The sequence below is a fragment of the Equus przewalskii genome, chromosome 7 (genome assembly GCF_037783145.1).
Source record: "Equus przewalskii isolate Varuska chromosome 7, EquPr2, whole genome shotgun sequence".
Taxonomy (NCBI): domain Eukaryota; kingdom Metazoa; phylum Chordata; class Mammalia; order Perissodactyla; family Equidae; genus Equus; species Equus przewalskii.
Genome location: NC_091837.1, coordinates 47,017,676 through 47,038,589, shown reverse-complemented (window position 1 = coordinate 47,038,589; position 20,914 = coordinate 47,017,676). Strand labels below are relative to the sequence as shown.

Here is a 20,914-nt window from a genome sequence, read left to right as displayed (position 1 = left end):
TGGCCTAGTGGTTAAGTTTGATGTGCTGTGCTTTGATGGCCCAGGTTCGGTTCCTGGGTGTGGACCTACACTACTCATCTGCCAGTGGCCATGCTGTGGCAGTTGCTCACACACACAAAAAGTAAGATTGGCAGCAGATGTTAGCTCAGGGAGAATCTTCGCCAGCAAATAAATAAATTAATTAAATTAAAATAAATAAATAAAGGTAGCTTTTCTTCTCAACTATTTCTCAACTATTGCCTTAAGAAATGCAAAAAATGAAGAAGGTCTGTTGGGAAATTCAAGCGCTTTAGAAATTCTTTATCCTTACTCTCTTTACAGATTTTACCTATAATCAGTGTTTCTCACTCACTCACATCTGGGGCTGGTACTACACTTGCAAGTGTATGAGTTTACCTGCGCCCATGAAATAGGGACTGTTCAGGGGCTTGTCACCCTGTTCTGACACACCGATGTGGCAGGAGTTGTATTTCTTCCAGAACACCTTCCCCTGGTTTCTGACAACTCCAAAGACACACAATTCTTCCTCCCTTGACGTGAATCCAAGACGCCCCTCACCCAGGGTGACAGCTTTTCATTAATCTTATTTCTTTCGGGTTGGATAGTTTACGGTGTTCAGCTGTTGCCCTCTGCACTGAGGTGGTTCTTGAATGTCCTCACTCACTCCACATAGAAGTTGTGGCTTATTTTAAGAACAGCGTCAAGCATGAATCCCGCAGTCAGCACAAAATACCAGCAGATGCTAATTTGCAGATCTTGTGAAGGAAGGGAATAGATATTGGGAGAATATACAAGTTTTTGCCTTTGACAAAGGTCTAACATCCTGCTTATGATGGATTTGCCTGCTGGATTAGCATAAAAACTGAATTTTTCATATGAAGTACTATATCCATCATAAATAGGTTATCCATCTCTCTCTCAGTAAGATGAGGTTGAGTACTGGTGGCTGTGGACACACTCCTGGCAAGCACACTGTTAATGCTGTCTTCATCCACAGCTGCCCTGGCCTTGGGGAAACCAGCACAGAGCTGGAGCAGGAAACCGGCGCTCCGCCTTCAGATGCTGGGCTCTGTGAAAATGTACTCTGTGTGTCCCATACATAAGGAGATTCAGATAATGTACTTTGCTCATTAAGACCTAGAAACTTGCTGCGTATTTGTTTTTAAAAATCACTGAGGAAAAGAGCCAAAGCCATTTTAAAAGTCATCACCGGAACCCCATAAAAAGTTGATTATTAACGCCGGGGGTATATCTTTCTCTAGGACCGGGTTCACTAGTATCACTTATTAGCATCTGGATGATCCCAGGCTTTTAGGTCTTACTTGAATCTTATATTGAGCAGCTGTTGAAGTGAAAATAAAGTGAAATAAAATATAAGCCACCTTTTGTGCCTTAAAACCAAAAACACTGAGATATATGATGTGGGAGTATTTGTGAGCTTGTGCAGTTACAACTTGAATTCAGGGTCAAGAAAATGGTTACACTGCACGTGGAGGCACATGTGATGTCTCAAACAGAAGCAAATTTGAGATTTGCTTTCAGTGCCAAGTGGGTGGCTGCCTGGCTCAGCATTCTGAAATGCCCGGGATACCCGCGTTGCTGGTAAAGCCATCACAAGCTCCAGAAATGCCCAAATACGACTGAGATCCGAGCTCTGAGCAGTCTCTGTTTGCACTGCCAGCTAAGCCTCCTCCCTGTGTTCCCCAGACTCCAGGGCTGGGAGCCGTGAACACCCGAATCCTCTAAACAAGCAGTTCAAAGAGGACAGAAGATTTGAAATCTCTGTGCCGTTTCTGCTTTGGCAACTACACTGCAGGCCTTCAGAAGGGCCCAGCCCTGGGCCCCACCCCTGAGATAAGTTTCCATTTTGTTTTCCAACAAAACAGGAAGTAGAGACGTCTAAATTCTTACTGACGTCTAAAATCTTGAAGGCTTGATTTTAGAACCACTAGTGGTAAGGCTGGAAGATAGAGAAAAACAGTAATATAATCTGGTGCATTTTCCTTCTCATTTAAAAATCTACTTGGAATGCAACTGAATTAATCAAACATTTGAAATGTGTTTGATTAATGAAACGTATGAAGTGTGTTTTATTTCTACATATGAAAAAAAGTTATTCTGCTTCACTGAAGTGAAAAGGAATGTATCAATTAAAAGGAAATTTAATAGATATTATTAGGTAATCATTCTGAAGAATAATTTGATTCTTGACCTCATGTTTAAGACAGTCAGGCTTCTGGAAAGCTACAAAAGCTCTCTGTCCACAGACAAGTGTCTAACGTCAACCTCATCATATCTTGTTGCGTCCTGAGAGAAACAGAATCCAAATGGATGTTGGCCAGTGTGCTATTCAAGATGTCAGATCATCTGTGTGTTTGGTCAGCGTATCCGTGCAAGTGGTCCTGACTTCATTCAGATTGCTGGTCAGTGTCTGAAGGTGGTGAGCTGTGTAACTGATGTTGCTGATGATGTTCACAATATCCGTCTCAAAGAGCTGGAAGCGTTCTTCCAGCTGGCTGAACTTGATGGCCATTCTGTTCTCCGCATCCCTGTGTACATCCTGCAGGTCTTTCAGGTTCTGCTCGTTGGCTTGTGAGGCCGTGGTGATGTTGTCCATCTGACCTGTGAATGAGCTGAGCTGGCTGTTCATATCCTCCAGGGTGTCGTTGTTGGCTTTGGCCAAGGCAGAGTTATTGGCAGCCAGCGTCTGCAGGCTCTGCACTTTCTCCTTCAGCCAATCAGTGTCCTTCTTGGCTTGAACGAAAACCTGCTGTAGATTTTGGAAGTCGTTCTTGATTCGCTGGATGGCCTGGCTCGTGTCATCCACAGACCGCTGCAGGTTAGAGATGAGGTTCCTCTGCTGCACCTGGGTCAGGTTCAGGTTGTTGAGGTTCATAATGACCACGTTGTGAGAATACATTTGGCTCTGCAGATTGCCCTGCAGCACGCTGGTATCTTGTTGCAGATTTGTGACGTAGCCATTGTACGCCTGCAGGGTTTTGTTCACAGTGGTGATGAGGAAAGTGTTATTCTCCAGAGTTTCTTTCAGTTGACTCTGCCTGTCCACCAGTACATCCCCACTCGCCTGCAACTTCTCCAGCGTATCTTTGTTCCTGCTGGTCTTCTCTGTGATCTCACGAAGTTGTTGTCGAAGATCCAGAATGTGTGATCTGAAGGTGGAGAGCTCTGAGTTGGCGCTTATAGCTTTCTTCCCAGTTTGGTCCCCTGGAATAAGGCACGTTTGTTACTTAGATTGGTGGTATGGACAAGTGTTCAGGTGAGGTCAAAGGTCCCAACGAGACTTAACTGTTATGCACGGTATTTCAGATATAAAATTTGTGGGATACACCGACTGCTCTGCATTAGTAAAATCCACATATCTATTAAAACTGAGCCCTGAGGAATTGGAAGGGGTGCTGAGAACTAGGACAGACTAACTTGGGTCAACACTTTTCTCAAAGAAGGAGGGAAAGATACCCGATTCTAGAGCACTGGGCAGGGTGTCAAGGAAATAACCTACTGTTGGTTAAATTCACCAAAATTCCTTTCTAAAAAATGAAAACAAAAATCAAAGGATAGAATAGGCTGGAATCTTTCATTTTTAAAATTAATCTCTACAATTCTTCTATGCAATTTAAAATAATTCAAATGGGAATTTACTGACCATTTTATAAAACAGTTTTTAATAAATGGTATTTGTTGTTCCTTTTAATCAGGGCTGGTCTTCAGATTTTATTTGGCACATAATAGGGTTTTGGGGGGAGGAAGTTGAACTCCAAAATTGGTCCTTAACCTTAAAAGTCTTTGAATTAAATCATAAGGGAAGATTCATACAACACAAAAATGTAATGTCCTTCTGGGTGAATGTGAGGTTACAGCAACATCATTCCAAAAAGCTGTCGTCATTTATACAAAGCAGTCAGGGGATTCAACTTTACAGTGACTCTCATTGCAGATTACCTAATTTTCTCAAGTCATTTTCCACTGCTGTGAGCTTGTCGCCACAGGTTTGGCGAGATGTCTCCATGCCACCTGTGACACTGTCCATTTTCTCTACAACTAAGATTTGGAAATCAATGCATTAATAAACATACCTTCTCAAATTTTATTTTTATTTTTCAGTTTCAACAAGAGATTCTTTCATTACAGAATAAAAGAAACATTGAAACAAAGAGTATAAATGAAATCAAATATGGGGGAAAAGCCATTCTTTTAGAAAAATAACTTGTCACAAAACCTAGTGGTAGTTACTTGTAAATCGGAGAATTGTATGTTTTTAACTGCTCTCATGATGCGGTATTGCCTTGGATGTTTTAGAAATTGTTGGAACTGACTTGTAAATTTTTGTGTATATAGAAGTCCTCAATCTGTACCATTTCCTATGTTAATTTCCACAGATGGAAGCATAACACTGTGACCATTTACAAAATTTCATCACTTCTCAGACTCCCTACCATTCCTGGCAGGTAGGACTCACTCACCTAGAGAGAGATTCCATGATGAAGAATGCCTAGCTCGAGTCAATACGCAGTCCTCGTAGAAGGGGTGCAAAGTCAAGAGTGTCTGCCCCTCTCTGTCATGAGTTCCACCACTGAGGCCTGGAAATCTGCTTCTCCTTAGGGACAAGGGAACCTGTAGTTTATCAGTTCCCAGGAAGATGCCTCAGTGGGTTTCCAAACAATGATTTACCAATAAGGCTTTTTTTTTTTTTTTTTTTTTTTAGCATTTTCTCAATTATACATGAGAGGGAAAGTTAGTGATGTGGTGGTGTTAAACAAAAGCTTCTTTTCTTATTCACTCTCAGAAGGCAGTAATTCTCTATGGTTATGAGTTCAAGTTGATCTTTCTAAAATGTCTAATAAGAGTGTATTTCTCCTGTGGGATCCAACCTCTAGCAGCTTGGGAGTATGTCTGACTATTCTTAGTATGAGCAGATTTTTTTTTTCTGCTTTATCTCCCCAAATTCCCCCGGCACACGGTTGTATATTTTAGTTGTGGGTCCTTCTAGTTGTGGCACATGGGATGCCACCTCAGCGTGGCCCGATGAGTGGTGCCATGTCTGCACCCAGGATCCGAACCAGCGAAACACGGCTGCCGTAGCGGAGCGCACGAACTTAACCACTCTGCCACGGGCCGGCCCCCAGATTTTTTTAAATAATGGGTTTTTAAAAGCATATTCATGCTTTGTGTATTAACTGTGAGCCAGTGGATCCAACTTATTGGATTCACCCAGTGTTCCTCCCACGCATGACTGTGTGAGGAGATTTTTCCGCGCTCCCACCAATAAGAAGAAGTACACCCCCACGGGTCTGCAGGAGCGGAGTAACAGCTCCTCCGCTCCCGCACCGTGCCTGGAGACTGTCTCGGCTCTCCCTCGGCTTCTACACTCTGGCCTTTATGAGATGTGATCGATGCACCAAGTGCTCTTTCTCACCTGAGCATTTTCACATGTTCTCCTTCCCACCTAGAATGTTCCTCCCTGGCCTCTTCACCAAGCTAAGCCCTACTTGCTCTTCAAGACCCAGCTCGTCACTTCCTGTGGGACACCTGTGCCTGAATGCGTCTTGCCGACCTCTCTCGGCAAGGAGTCCCCTCCCTATTGTGGGACTTCTTCACTGTGTTGTCGTGGCTTGGTGACTAGAAGATCTCTTAAGGCAGGGAAATTTGCCTTCAGTTTTATCTCCAGCTCTTGACTCAGTGTGTGGCATTTAGTAGTTGTTCAACACATACTTACTTATTATGCCATTTATTTAAATAAATGAGAACCTGCCTGCTGGCTGCCGAGGCCTGTGAAAAATCGGCCGAGCCAGAGGTCATGCAAACACACACACAAACCCACCAGCCCAGGGAAGGCTCGGCACCGGAGGCAAGTGTGACATTGAGCTGAATAATTATTGTTTTTAAAAAAATGACTCTGTAGCCACAGAGGTATAGTTACAGTAATCCGCACCTCAGGGTTGTTTGATAGGTACTCCTAAGTCCTTGGGAACTCTGAAGAACAAGATGTTTCAGCTGCATTTCAGCAAAGCTACACTTTTAAAAAATAAAACACAGAATGTTTCCAAGTTTAGGTTCAGTTCTGATGCTTAAATCAAGTCTGTCCTCAAACCACACGCAGGCTCTTAAGTCCTCCCTTTTTTCCTGGAAGCCAAAGAAACCTCTCACCATGCTGACTACCCTCTCTGATTTTAATTCCATGTAAGTTTTAAAAAACACAGAATAGTCACGGACAGACAATTCAGGTTAGCATAGAGTAAAGAAATAAACACATTCACCGAAAAAAACCAAACCTGTTAGGTTTCTCTCCTGGGCAGCAAGGAAACTATTTGTGCCACCCACAAGTGCTAATAAACTAGTTACATGCTCTGGGGCGTTGTGTGTCTGTGTTTAAAAATAGGATTTTGGTATAAAGCTGCAAACTTTAGGGTCGAAAAGCTGGCAGCTTCCCACTGCAAGTCGATCTCCATTTGTAGATGGTTCTCACATGAGGAAAATGGACGTGAAACACAGAGGGTTACTAGCTGTCTGCTTCTTCACGGGCTCCCCTTTATTGGAAACTGTTTCTTGACAGAGCTTTTCTTCAGAATATCAGTGCTTCAGGTTACACCTGAAGAGCTGTCCCTCTTCAAATTCCCAAAGCCAACTCTCTGGGATAATCTGACAAGAACACCTCTTCTGTAAAAGCACTTTGTATCGTCCCTTAGCCTGGACCACTAACCTCCTCCTCCCTGTCTTGATTCCACTCATCCTTTAAGGTCCACTCCAGCCCTCCCCCCACATTGTGCTAAGCCTTCCCTGATGGCTTGATTTCCTACCATACCGACTGAACCTTTATCTGAATGGCAGTAGGAACAGCCTCTATTTATTGAGTGCTTACTCTTTGCAAGGTGCACTGCACCACACTGCAGTTAAACCTTATAACTCCTCTTTAACAGACGAAGAAGCTGAGGCTCAGAGATGTTCAGAAACTTGCTCACAGTCACACAGCTCGGAAGTAACTAAGTGGGATACTAGGCCAGGAGCCCTAACCCCAAAATCTATACTTTCTCTATAACTCCGCATTGCCTCTCATTTAGTATTTCTTTTCCCTAAATCTGGTTTTTTGGCCACAAGGTAGACATTTGATGATTAGGAATCTTGAGTCACAAGAGATTCTTATTGAGAATGATCCAGATTTCTACCTTTCTTCTTTGTTCTAATTACCTCAAGAAGGATGCCTGCTGGGCAGGACAAGTGGGGGGAATTTTCCTGTTCAGGGAATGTTCTGGAGGAAACTTGACCCATTGAACTTAGAAGATGGCTTTTGACATGGAAGCTCCGTTGACTGAGATAAAAGGCCCAGTGCAGAGGATGCATCATGCTGTAACTGTCCAGGAATGTGCTTTCTGTAAAGTGGCTGACGTGCCTCCTGGTCACAGCCACTGTACAGACCTGTCTGCGTGACTCAGCAGTTCTCTGACTTGTTCAGCAAATTCTCTTGAAGGAACTGAAGTTTTATCCTAACTTGTAGCTGTGTAAGTGACATAAAAGGAGAAGCAAAGGACAGTTTTGAAGAAAACGGTATGGAGTTGCCTTTGCTAACTGATAAATAAAGGAGTTTCTATTTCATTTCCTTTCAACTTCTCCTTCAGAGAAACATCTTGTTTCACTAAATATTTTTTTTGTTTTTGTTTTTGTTTTTTTTTTTTAGGAAGATTAGCCCTCAGCTACCATCCGTGCCCATCTTCCTCTACTTTGTATGTAGGACACCTCCCACAGCATGGCTTGACAAGCAGGGGGTAGGTCTATGCCTGGGATCCAAACCAGTGAACTGCCAGCCACTGAAGCAGAACGGGCGAACTTAACCGCTGCACTAGGGACTGGCCTTCTTTTTTTTTTATTTCTCCTTTTTTTTTTTTTTTTTTTTAAATGGAGAGCTTCTCTAGACTGCAAAGGGAGACGTGTGAAGGGAGACTGGGTCTTGTCTTTCTGCCTCTTACAATGTTGGGTCACGAGAATCTCCTCAGCAAGAAAGAGGAATCATGTACAAGCAAGGAGAAAACACATCTGGAAAACAGCAACATTTCAGTTCACTGGGGCTGTGTTTGGAAACCAAAACTGCATGTTGTATTATCTTATTTTTGTCAGCAGAGGCCTGAGGGACGGGGGCCTTGAAGGAGGGAAAGAGGGGCGAGAACGCCATTCGCCTGCACTTGTCTTGCTCCCTCAGTCTCTCCTCCCTCCTCCTGCTCAGTTACACCCACAGGGCGGGCCCAGCGGATCCTCAGGATGTTGGGTGTCCAGGTAGGGCCTTGAGGTGCGGCGATTGTGACGGGTCCCCGGGCCTTGATTTGACTGCCTTTCCAGAGGTCCGTCCTAATCTACAACTCATGCATCCATCCATCCTCTCATCAAATTATGCAGTAAACTTTATTGGGCACCTATTAAGTACCATGAGGCTAAGGGCTAGTGGGACACAGAACAGATAAAAGATAGTCTTTTGCCTTCACAGAAGTTATAGTTTGGGTCGTGAGACAGAGAAGCCCACTGGCCATAATGATACAGTGTGAAGGGGCTAAGAGTAAGTAAAGGTGCTAGGAAACTAATGGGGGGCCCAACTCAGCCTTCAGGGGCTTGTTGCAGGACACATGTCTGAGACATGAGGGAAAGGAGTGATTCAGGTGGACAGCAGAGAAGAAGTGTTCCAGGCAAAAGGACCAGAACATGCAAAACATGTCAGAGCCGAGAACGGCTTTCCAATGTTGTAAAAATGGGGGAATATCTGTACTTTCCAAAAGAGAAAAAGAAAAAGAAAAAAAAAACCCAAACCCTCTCTTTTGGATTTTTCCCTTCCTCTGTCTTCAACATTAGCAAAGTAAGGCCAAGTCCTCATGCTGCCATGTCTATTGATTCTTTTCTGCCTTCTTCCACTTTTATGAACACTTATGACTACATTGGAGCCACCTGGATAATCCAGAATACTCTCCCTATTTTTAGGTCAGCTGGTTGGCAACCCCAATTCCATCTACAACCTTACTTTCCCCTTGCCATTAGCAGAGCATATTCCCAGGTTCTGGGGATGAGGGCTTGGTAGACATCTCTGGGCAGCTATTATTCTGCCGACCACGAGGGGCAGAGCCCAAAATGTCTTCTCACTGGGTGGATTTTCCAGGCATGATAGGTTTATTCCTCCCCTACCACCTGTCCAGAAAAGTGATGGAAACACATGCAAATGCCCTACAGCCCCTGCCTGACTATTCTTGATAAACAGGCCACCTGTGCTCCTCTGAGAAGACAGTGTCTCCTCTGTTGGGCTGGCTGTGGACCGTCTGGTTAGGGTAGGGACACCAGAGATAGAAGAGTGTAAGGGTGTAACACATGCTTCTTTGATTGCTATTTTGTTTTTGTTTTTAATTTTTGCATTTACAGGGCACCCTGGACATCCAGGTGATCACCGAGGTGCAGGTGGTATGGAGGGACAGGGCGAGGGGGCCCATGAGCCATCTGCGAGCAGGTGCTGGTCCTGGGGTGTGTGAATGGGGAGGAACCTGAGGCTGAACTGGTGGAAGCCCACATTCTTAGCAGATGGAGGGGGAGGGAGTCGCAGTGGTTGGGAAATTATCTGGATTTCAACTTGTCTGAGTCACTACTACTCCTGTGCACATTTGAACGTAGCAACCCATGTGTAAAGTTGCCACACAATGTGAAAGATGGAGGGGGGCACGATTTTGTTCTAATGAACACATTCTGAATATTATTTCTAAACAATTGATATCTATTTAAAACGTCAGGCAAAAATTATTCAATATCATCCCAGCATTGACATATTTAGTCTACTGCCCTGATGCTTTTCCTGAATATTTGGTGAATTTGGAGCCTCAGAATGGAACACCACACAAAACACCTGACTTATAAAAAAAGTCCACGGGACCCCAAAACAGACAATCCTGGTAACAATGGCTGTTCTCTGCTCCTGGAACAACTGGGTGGGAAGGACGTAATGCATTGTTTCCTGGCTTCAGTTTCTGATAGCGTGAGGTAAGCCCCTCCTATATAGAGGCCAGTTATGCAATGTTGTGGCAACTTTGAGAATTTGATTCAGGTGTTGCCAGCTGCAGCTGATATAATTGGAAAAGAGTCAGCTAAAAGGAACCTATTGTTTTTTACACACAAAAAGCCGTGGGGGCTGGACCGGTGGTGCAGCTGTTAAGTGCACAGGTTCCACTTTGGAGGCCTGGGGTTCACCCGTTCGGATCCTGGGTGCGGGCATGGCACCTCTTGGCAAGCCATGCTGTGGTAGGCGTCCCACATGTAAAGTGGAGGAAGATGGGCACGGATGTTAGCTCAGGGCCAGTCTTCTTCAGCAAAAAGAGGAGGATTGCCAGCAGATGTTAGCTCAGGGCTAATCTTCCTCAAAAAAAAAAAAAGCCATGTATAATTAATATATACAACTTGATGAGTTGTATATATCGTATATATTGTATATATACGATATATACAATGTATATATTGGAGATAAGTATACACCCATGAAACTATCACCACAACCTATGCCATACAACTATCTATCACCTCCAAAAGTTTCCTCCTGCTCTCTCATTTATTATTATTTGTGACAAGAATGCTTAATATAAGATCTAGCCTCTTAGGAAATTTTTAATTATACAATATGGTATTGTTAACTATGGGCACTATGCTGTACAGCTGATCTCTGGGACTTATTCATCTTGTATAACTGAAACTTTGTACCCTTGACCACCACCTCCTCGTTCCTCCCTCCCCTCTGTACCTGGCAACCGCCATTCCACTGTCTGCCTCTATGGGTTTGACCATTTTAGCTTCTTCGTATAAGTGGGATCATGTAGTATTTGTCCTGTGTCTGGCTTATTTCACCTAGCATAATGTCCTCCAGGTTTGTCCACATCGTCACAAATGGCAGGATCTTAGAAGGAGCCCATTTTATTTTTCACGTCAGAGGGGAGCAGCCTTTTACTTGGCCTAGTGGTCAATGAGAGATAAGTCCAAGGAAACACCAGTCCTACAGTTGCCCACACGGCAATTCTCACTTCTGAGACGCTGTGTCCCAGCCACTCCACAGAAGCCTGAAGACGGTATCTCCTTCTGCCTTAAACATAAAGCAGCATTGTTTTTCCAACATGGAATATCAGGGGGCCTGAGTGGTACTGGTAGAATACCAATTCTTATCCTTTACAGAAATTCCTATTTCTATAGTTTTGGGTTTGTCTATGAGCATTTTCTACGGTTTTGTGCATAAATGTTATGATATGGAATTACAGCAGTGATGTCAAGAAGGTCATGGAAGGCACGACATGTGACCTGTTATATGTGACACTAGGCTTCTTCCCAAATTGGGAGTTGAGGAGCCTAGACTGATTTTAAAGAAATCCCATGATGCTCAAGCAGAATAAAGCTGAGCACCCACACGAGTTTTAATAAAGGAGGTAACTGGTTTTTTTTCAAGTTCTCAGTCTACTAACATCTTCTTTTCAGCTTTGAAAATGTGCTTTATAAAGAGAGAACAGCCTCACAGAGCTCTTGACCATGATGGAAGAGAGATGGTATTTGGCAGACTTCAAAGCTTCTTCTACGACGCTCTGAAACTTTAATTATCCATAAATTGTTACTCTCAGAAACACTGCACAATGACTTAGAAATGTCTATCATTTCCAAAGTTAAACAAAAATTAACTTTAATATAGGCATCTAAGTAAAAATAATATTTCTGTACTTGCCTTTGTCTTGTTTTGGTAAATCCTCTATTGCATTCAGCGTCTCAGTAATCGTTGTACTGACACTTTGATAAATGGAGACACTGAAATTACAAAACAGCTGGAAGAAGCTGGGAATGTCCCAACTTTGCACAAGATCCACTTTTTTCATGGGCTCTTTGGATAAGGCTGGAGAAAAGTAAGGCTCAATTAAGTCTGTATCTGACATGAAATATGATTGAAAAGCCTGGTCAAATATTTGAAGATTGTTAAAACTCCTGTTTTAGAAAAATCTCACGTCCACAGTTAATCGGCTGAATACATTCTCTATTTGGGTCAGTTGTGCATCTTCTTCAACAACCTTCTCACCAATAGGGAGATCTTGTTCATTATCTTCATGGAAAGGAAACACTGATATATTTTGATTGATATATTTTGATATATTGATATATTTTTGATATATTTTCCTGAAAAACTGTTCAACCTGTGGGGTGGGATGGGGGATAGAAATGGAATAAGAAATTAATTTTCTTTCTGGACCATTTCTTACTGTAAAATTTAAAGTCAACTTACAGTAGTCATTTTGAATCAAAAACAATTCTGGGCAAGCAATTCTGCCCGAAAAGGTGACTCACTTTAAGATAATTTATTAACACTCTGTTACCTGGCTTTGACTTTGACTCTGGAAATAGCATCTGAAATTCCTCCTGGCTTGTGTTTGCCTACCAAAGCCCTAAAAAGGCCAAGTTTGCAATATTGTTGACAAGCCACAACCTGATGTACTGGCGGTGGTTGGCATGCCATGGTCTAAAGGGCGCCGTGTAGACTGCCCAAAAACTGTGAAGAAGGCTCTTGTCTTTCACCCCTGTCTTAGGGTTTTAGGGTTTTTTTCCCTTAGTGGAATGACATTAGTGTCCTTATCCTCTCCTCTTTCTTGTCTCATAAATTAGTTCATGGAAAGGAAAGATCAACACATTCACACCGAACTACAGATGCTTGCTACAGTTGAACAGGTTACTTAGGCATGGTTACACGTTAGCAGTGATCAAAGCCCTCCTTGGCTGTAGTGAAAGGAATAAAGCTCTAACTGTAGAATTTCCCTCAGTGGGAAAAGATTTTTGAGCAGTCACACCATGCTCTGCTTCATCTATATGACACCTAAGTTCATGCCAGAACATGGTTGCCCTTATATGATAGTGATATGGCCTCACTGAGTGTTATGGAACATTATTAACTATCAAATATCACCTCTGTGGCATCCCAGTGCTGTTCAAAGAATTCTCTAGAATTCTTAGAGGACTCATGCCTTTCTCAAAAAGTAATCTGGGTGGATCATCTGCCTCTCCCCTCTGCCAGCTTCTGTTTACCTGAATCCATCCACTAAAACAAAACTTTTAAAGTCCCAAGAAATTTTCATAAAGTCACACAACTGGCACAGATAGGAATGGTCCCCAAATCTCCTGACTTCCAGCCAGTGCTCATTCCACCATAGTCTGCTGTATTAGAGAGTAACAGCAGCTATAAAAATAGAGCAGATGCAATGAACAGTGGAGGCAAATTAACTTGGCATATGAGTTATCCTAGGCATTGATCCCTCTATAACTGGGTACAGCACTGCCATGCCAGCAGCACACTCTAATTAGTGCACGCTCTAATATGCAGAGGGAAGCTTCACTCCATTTTCAGCTCACTTCTTGAAGGGGAAGGGAAATTCAGGCCAAGAGAATAGGAGCCTTTTATGGGGCAGAGCTCATCCTACTCAGGTCACCACCCTCTGAGATTCCCTCTGCCCAGATGATAGCCAAAGGGGACAAAAAAGAAAACCTGCCTGTCCTACAGGACACACATGGATCTGGGTAAAGGGGACATGAATGTGTGCATATGTGTGTGCTGCCACAAGAGGGCGGGTCTAGTGAAGGAAAGACTGAGGAGGCAGAGAATGTCTTCAAATGTTTGGCCTCCAGGGGAAAAAACGAAAGCAGGTGGAATTCAGAGACTATAATGCTATTATTCAGAACGCAATTCAGCAAACTCTTATTAGATAACTACAATGCTTAAAAGAAGACAAATAAGATAGGGTCCCTGCCCTTAAAGAGCTTACAATCTAGTGGGAACATCTTCACAAATAATAAACACAAGGCAGATGGGTCAGGATATTTCTGAGAGAGATACACAGGGCGTCATTAAAGGGAGGGACAAACGCTGCATGGCTGTTCTAACTTGTAACTGAATATACACGGGGATTCACACCTGAGCACGAAGGTTAGCTTCTAGACTGCAAAAGGCCAGAATCAGATCAGGCATCTCTCATCTAAATAGTAATATAAATTAAATGTTTTTTTTAAAAGCAAGCTGAAGTAGTTACCTTAAGAACTCTGAAATCTTGAGTTCTATTTCCCCTTACTGTATTTTTCATAGAGGTCCAACGAGGTTGGCAGGCTGTATAAAATCTCAGGCAGCTACTTTCCAGGCAGGACTTGCATTTGCCCCAGGAATCTGCCAAAGACGCCTGGCACAGCCTTTCTTCCTCTTCCAGATGTTCCTGAACTTCATTCATAAGCTCCAGGGCCACCTAATTACAAAGTAGAAACAAACATCCTATTTCCATTTCATAAATCTATGTGTATCTTTGTTGATTTCACTCTTTAAAAAATGTGTGGATTCTAAAGTAATTCTTCATTCTTTCTTCAGGCCCCTAGCAGCTGACAGATTTACTCCAAAGCTTCCTGTTGGATTAAGAAAAGAGGATCCCTACTGAAGATTGTGCAAATCTTATCCATCTGTTCATTCATTCAGGCAACAGCTGTTTATTGAGTGCTTGCCCTGGGACAGACATACGCTGGATGTGGGTGAACCAACAGTGAAGACAACAACAAAGTAGGAACCAACAATGGTCCTTACTCTGGGGACGACTCTAATCTACCTGCTCACTTATCTGTCTTCACATCTAGTCCTTCCAGGATGTGGAAAGTGGGTGTTAAGGCTTATAAGCTGACACATTTATTCCCTTCATTGATGCTGCGTTTAATTACTGTATGTTCTTAAACATTGCCAGAAAGCACAGTTCTCATGTGTACATCAAATCAAATCTGCCCCTTGAGTTACGATCTAATTGCAGAGATGCTGTAGTCTGTCTTCATTCCTCTCGTCCATGTTCCGAGCATGCCCCCTGGTGGTGCCTTGCTGTACGTGGCCAGGTCCTGCTCTGGGTGTAAGGAGCCCAGGAGAAGCGACCCCTGCCCCTGAGGACCTCAGTCCTGCCCCCAGGAGCTCCCCCCAGGCCGGCAGCCCTGCCTAGACGCCCGGCCTCCCTGCAAGTGTGGACTTCTGCAGACGGGCTCCCGCCAGCCCTGAGATGTAGTTCAGAGGAATTACCAGGGATTAACAGACTGCCCATAAGACAGTCTCAGAGCTAAAGGCAACTGCTTAAGTGAAAACCACGTGAGGGAGCAAAGTTTCTGTACTTAAAACCAATTCAGTGTGCACTTTTCCCTAAGGGGATAGGAAAAGAACTCACTCTTTTCTGGTATGGTAAGCCCAAAGAACCACCTGGGCACTGATCTTGTACCTGCCCCCGCCAGGCTCGGATTTTCCAGTTGCCCTTCTGGCAAATCCTGGTGCTAAACCAGATGGCGCTGGCTGTGGCCACATAAGAAAACTGGCAGGGCCTCAGCCTGCCAAACACACCTTGTGACCCAGACAGAATTTTTGTCTCCTTGGGCTTTGCAGAACAATTCTGGAATCCTACATCTTCTCAAGAAACGTTGCCTTACCACGGCAGGCAAGAAGACCGCCCAGATTTTCTCAATCAGTCCCAGTTTTAAATATTCTGCTCACTGTCACCATAAACCAAATCAGAATATTTTCAATTTCAAACTACACTCACTGTGTACCTTTGGGCAAATTATTTAACATCTCTGAGCCTCAGTATCCTCCTTAGCAAATAGGAATACCGACAGGATTTACCTCCAAAGTTTTTGTATTAAGTGAGATAAGCAAGCCAGGCACCCAGCGCGTTATTAGCAGTATCGCCTCCAGGGGCATAACAAAAACCAGTTACCAAATTACCAGTGCCCAGTTTTGGTAGTACAGTGTTGCCTGGAGGAAGCAGACCTCTGGGTTAGGAACGCCCTGTCCATTCCTTCTGTTTCTCCCTAAATGTCTCACCCACTGGCAGGGTCCATATCTATTCCTGTAGTTTATAGCTTATCAAAGTCCAATCTAAACCTGGAGTGGGGACAATTCACTTGAAAGCACTTTAAGGTTTCCCACTTTAGTAAGTTTCAGATGCTCTCACTAAATATGACCTGAGTGGGGCTGAGGAGGGGGAGCGTGATGACGCTGGGTCACCTGAGGAAGGGCAGTGCTCTGTAATGGGAGTCTGGGGGTGCCAATCCCCTATTGGCCAATTCATAATTTGTCTGAAGTATGCTTTATTCTAGGTTTACAGAATTTTAGGAGGGAGACTTAGGATTAAGCAGGTTTTTCCTTTTTAAAATTAACTTTTTAATTGCGTGTCCAAACCTTAAGAGTATAATTCAATGAATTTTTATAAAATAAACAGGCTTTTAAGAAAAAAAATTCTACTAGTTCCTAGGATTCTTTAGGGCCAGAACTGAAACCAACGCTTGCTGACTTGACCCTCCACTAACTGGAGCATTCCTTTCATAGAACTACACCCTTGGCTTGCCCGGAGGCTGGGGAAAGGGAGAAAAACAGAAAGTCACTGGGTCCCACAGGCACACTGCCCGCTGACTTTCTTCCTGGTCATTCCTTACAGTGTTGGGTTAACATGTTAATTAACATCTCGAGCCTCAGTTTCCTCAGACGTAAAATGAAAGTAATAGTTTACCTGATGTTGGAAGGATTATATGTGATAACGTGTTTTATAAAGGGCATGTAAATGACATCTAGTGTCATTATTCCCAGTGGCCAGACTTACAAGCCCACCATAGAAGAATCCAGCTCAAGGGGCTTTCACATTTTCCTCATGAGGAGATTTTTTTTTTTTTTAAGATTTTATTTTTTTCCTTTTTCTCCCCAAAGCCCCCAGTACATAGTTGTATATTCTTCGTTGTGGGTCCTTCTAGTTGTGGCGTATGGGACGCCGCCTCAGCGTGGTTTGATGAGCAGTGCCATGTCCGCGCCCAGGATTCGAACCAACGAAACACTGGGCCGCCTGCAGCGGAGCGCGCGAACTTAACCACTCGGCCACGGGGCCAGCCCCCATGAGGAGATATTTTTAATTTCCTCAAAATCTTTTGTTGGGGGCCAGCCCTGTGGCCTGATGGTTAAGTTCGGTGCACTCCACTCTGGTGGCCCAGGTTCAGTTCCTGGGCATGGAACTGTACCACTTGTCGGCAGCAATGCTGAGGTGGTGACCCACATACAAAATAGAGGAAGATTGGCATGGATGTTAGCTCAGGGCAAATCCTCCTCAAGCAAAAAGAGGAAGATTGGCAACAGATCGAGGAAGATTGGCTCAGGGCAAATCCGCCTCAGCAAAAAAAAAAAAAATCTTTTGATTGCCACCAAAAGGGAGGAGGGCTTGCAGCTGCCAGCCAGGCAATCTCACTTCCTTGCTAGGAACCCTGCGTGACACAGGGGGCAGGTGTAGCTGCAGCATCAACCAGCCTGGTAACAGGCTGACTACAGCCTCATGGTGAGCCTGTCACACAGCCCTGCTCCAATTTCATAATGGATGTCTGGAGACCACAGTGCTTGCAAGTGAGGAGAATTCCAGCCACTATCTGGAACTCAGTGGCCTGAACATTGTAGGTCTATAGGTATTGGTTTAGGAAGGAAATATAATTTCTATTTGTATTTTTTAATTTAAAAATTGACTATGGGAGGAGAAATGGGGACTTGTTTAAAGAGTACAGTTTCAGTTTTGCAAGATGGAAAGAATTCAGGAGACTGGTTGCCCAACAATGTGAATGTACTTAACACTATTGAACTGTACACATAAAAATGGATAAGATGGAGAGCCTGCATAGCCAAAGCAATCCTGAGGAAAAAGAACAAAGCTGGAGGTACCACAACCCCTGCCTTCAAAATATGCTACAAAGCTACAGTAGTCAAAACAGCAGTGTACTGGCAGAAAAACAGACACATAGATCAATGGACAGAATCGGGAGCCCAGAAATAAACCCACGCATCTATGGACAGCTAATATTTGACAAAGGAGCCAAGAACATACAATGGAGAAAAGAAAGTCTCTTCAATAAATGATGCTGGGAAAACTGGACAGCCACATGCAAAAGAATGAAAGCAGAGCATTAGCTTACACCAGACACAAAAATTAACTCAAAATGGATTAAAGACTCAAATGTAAAATCTGAAACCATAAAACTCCCAGAAGAAAACATAGGCAGTATGCTCTTTCACATTGGTCTTAGCAGTATCTTTTTGAATATCATGTCTCCTCAGGCAAGGGAAACAAAAGAAAAAATAAACAAATGGGACTACATCAAACTAAAAAGTTTCTGCACAGCAAAGGAAACCATCAACTAAATGAACAGACAATCCACCAACTTGGAGAAAATATTTGGAAATCATATATCTGATAAGGGGTTAATATCCAAAATATATAAAGAACCTATACAACTCAACAACGACAACAAAAACAACCCCATCAAAAAACGAGCAGAGGATATGAATAGACATTTTTCCAAAGAAGATATACAGGTGGCCAACAGGCACATCAAAAGATGTTCAACGTTACTATTAGGGAAATGCAAATCACAACTACAATGAGATATCACCTTACACCTGTCAGAATGGCTATTATTAAAAAGACAAGAAGTAACAAGCATTGGAGAGGATGTGGAGAAAAAGGAACCCTCATACACTGCTGGTGGGAATGTAAATTGGTGCAGCCACTATGGCAGACAGTATGGAGATTTCTCAAAAAAATTAAGAATAGATCTACCATATGATCCAGCTATTCCACTTCTGGATATTTATCCAAAGAACATAAAAACATTAATTCAAAAAGATACATGCACCCCTATGTTCATTGCAGTAATATTCACAATAGCCAAGACTTGGAAGCAACTTAAGCACCCAACAACAGATGCATGGTATATATAAAAATATATATATACAATGGAGATTCACTTTTTGCCACAGGAAAATAATAGATGATCATGGGCCTTTGGAATCACTTGGAACCAATTAAAACCTTGAATGTGAAATCAAGAAATGCTAAAGATCCATTATGATAATCAAAATATTTAGAATTTTGAGAAGCTTTTTATGTTGGTAACAATTTTTTAAAAATATCATGTATTGCGGCTGGCCCCATGGCTGAGTGATTAAGTTCACGCGCTCCACTTAAGTGACCCAGGGTTTCGCCAGTTCAGATCCTGGGCGCAGACATGGCACTGCTCATCAGGTCATGTTGAGGCAGCATCCCACATGCCACAACTAGAAGGACCCACAACTAAAAAAATATACCACTATGTACTGGGGGGATTTGGGGAGAAAAAGAAAGAAAGATTGGCAACAGTTGTTAGCTCAGGTGCCAATCTTAAAAAAAAATCATGTGTCTAGATATCAATAGTTTATGTGATGTTATAAATGAAATAATTGCCTTCAACATTCCATAGAAACACGTTTTAAGCTTCCTGAAGGCCTGTAGCATGTCTTCTTCAGCTTTTTATCTCTTATGGTATCAAAGTTAGTGCCTTTCACAGAGTAAATGCTCAGTCAATATTTGAGTTTAATTATGTATGCAATTTGTTGACTTTTCTCCCCTAGTACAGTTGAATTTATGGTAGAAGCAATCAAATTAAGCAGATTCAATCTTACTAAACTCTTTAAAGTTAAATAAACTGTGGCCTTAAAATTCAATGACATGGTGTCTTCCATGGTAGGACTATAGCATTTGGTCTTTTCTAGTGGATGTTAAGGAAGTATAGGATTTGGAGCCTTCACTAACATCGTTGTATTGAATGTTTTTTGGTTATTTCTCTAAGCAGTAAAACCTGATACCTGTAATTCCTTTTATTTTTTTATTTCTATGTATCCCTACAATAACAAGTTTAAAAAATTGTCAGGTTTTAAAAATCTTTTCTTGACATACATTAAAATAACTAACACTTTTATTATAGTATTTTTCAAAATACTGATGTATTTCACTTTTTCTTTTTCTCTTTTGATTGCTATAGGATCTTGGTCTCACTACTTTTTGGGAAGACCAGCTTTCCTCTCTCTTATCACCAGCTTTGGCTTCTTATGAATTTGAGAGTGCAACAAGTATATCTGCAGGCAATGAAGAATTTCAAGATGCGGTGAGGAAGGCTGTACCTGATGGTCACACGTTTAAAGGGTTCCCAATACATTTTTCGTGTAGAAATGCAAAGCTTGCATTTGCCACGTGTCTTTGGTAAGATGGAACTTATGAATTCACTAATGTTTCTGGCTTAGGAATCTCAGCAATCAGTCTGGTAGTTATTTAGGAATGACTTCAGAATCACACGGGGAGCTATTATAATGACTTCTCGCATAGATTCTGCTTCATTAGGTCTGAAATGTAGCTCTAGATAGTTGGGGTAATTTTGTCAGCGATTTTGGTGCAATCTCAGTTGAGGATCTCTGATCTCGTCTAGCGTAATTTTTTAAATTTATAGACTATGAGGAAATAGTCTATACTTTGAACAGTGCGACCAAAATTACAGAGCCGTTGGTAACACATGATCTTAAAAAATTATTTTAAATACTGACTGACCTGGGAACAAGAAAGTAAAACCTATGTTCACTCGTTAATTGAATAATTTCTTCTGTAGGTCTCGTTTCCGTGAAGAAATAATCCGTTGCCGTGGAGACCAGGTGCGACTGGCAGCTCTGGTCCTAGCGTTTACTTATCCTGAACATGAGTACGCTGTTTGGGTTTCGTTTGCTGGTAAACCTCCCGGGTGGGGCGGGGCGGGGCCGGCAGCGCCATTACGTCACTTCGGGCGGGCACGGGGCGGGGCTGGCGGCGCCATTACGTCACCCCGGGAGGGCGCGGGGCGGAGCCGGTAGCGCCCTTACGTTATCGGGGGCGGGCGCGAGCGAGGCCGGTAGACGCCGTTGGGTTGCTAAGTGGGCGGCGGCGGCGTCCTGGTTGGGACGGTTGCGGCTTTTCCGCCCCTCTGCGCCCTGCCACAGTTACCCGGGTCCTTGCCTCGCTCCCTCTTTGTTCCCCGCAGGGCTGCGCGGCCG

The 20,914-nt window shown here is 43.1% G+C and overlaps 1 protein-coding gene across 2 annotated transcripts; it reads right to left on the bottom strand.

Moving 5' to 3' along the window:
- Positions 1-2,144: 2,144 nt before the first annotated feature.
- Positions 2,145-20,740, bottom strand: LOC139084839 (collectin-12-like). Of its 2 annotated transcripts, XM_070629805.1 has the most exons (5): positions 20,439-20,740; positions 14,073-14,279; positions 11,732-12,191; positions 3,961-4,059; positions 2,145-3,225 (listed from the first exon to the last, which is right to left on the bottom strand). In XM_070629805.1, the coding sequence occupies exons 3-5, from the start codon at positions 11,934-11,936 to the stop codon at positions 2,351-2,353; spliced, it is 1,179 nt and encodes a 392-aa protein (XP_070485906.1). In that variant the 5' UTR covers positions 11,937-12,191; positions 14,073-14,279; positions 20,439-20,740; the 3' UTR covers positions 2,145-2,350. The 2 variants fall into 2 exon arrangements, with proteins under 2 accessions (XP_070485906.1, XP_070485907.1); XM_070629806.1 differs by lacking the exon at positions 3,961-4,059.
- Between the last annotated feature and the right edge of the window lie 174 nt (positions 20,741-20,914).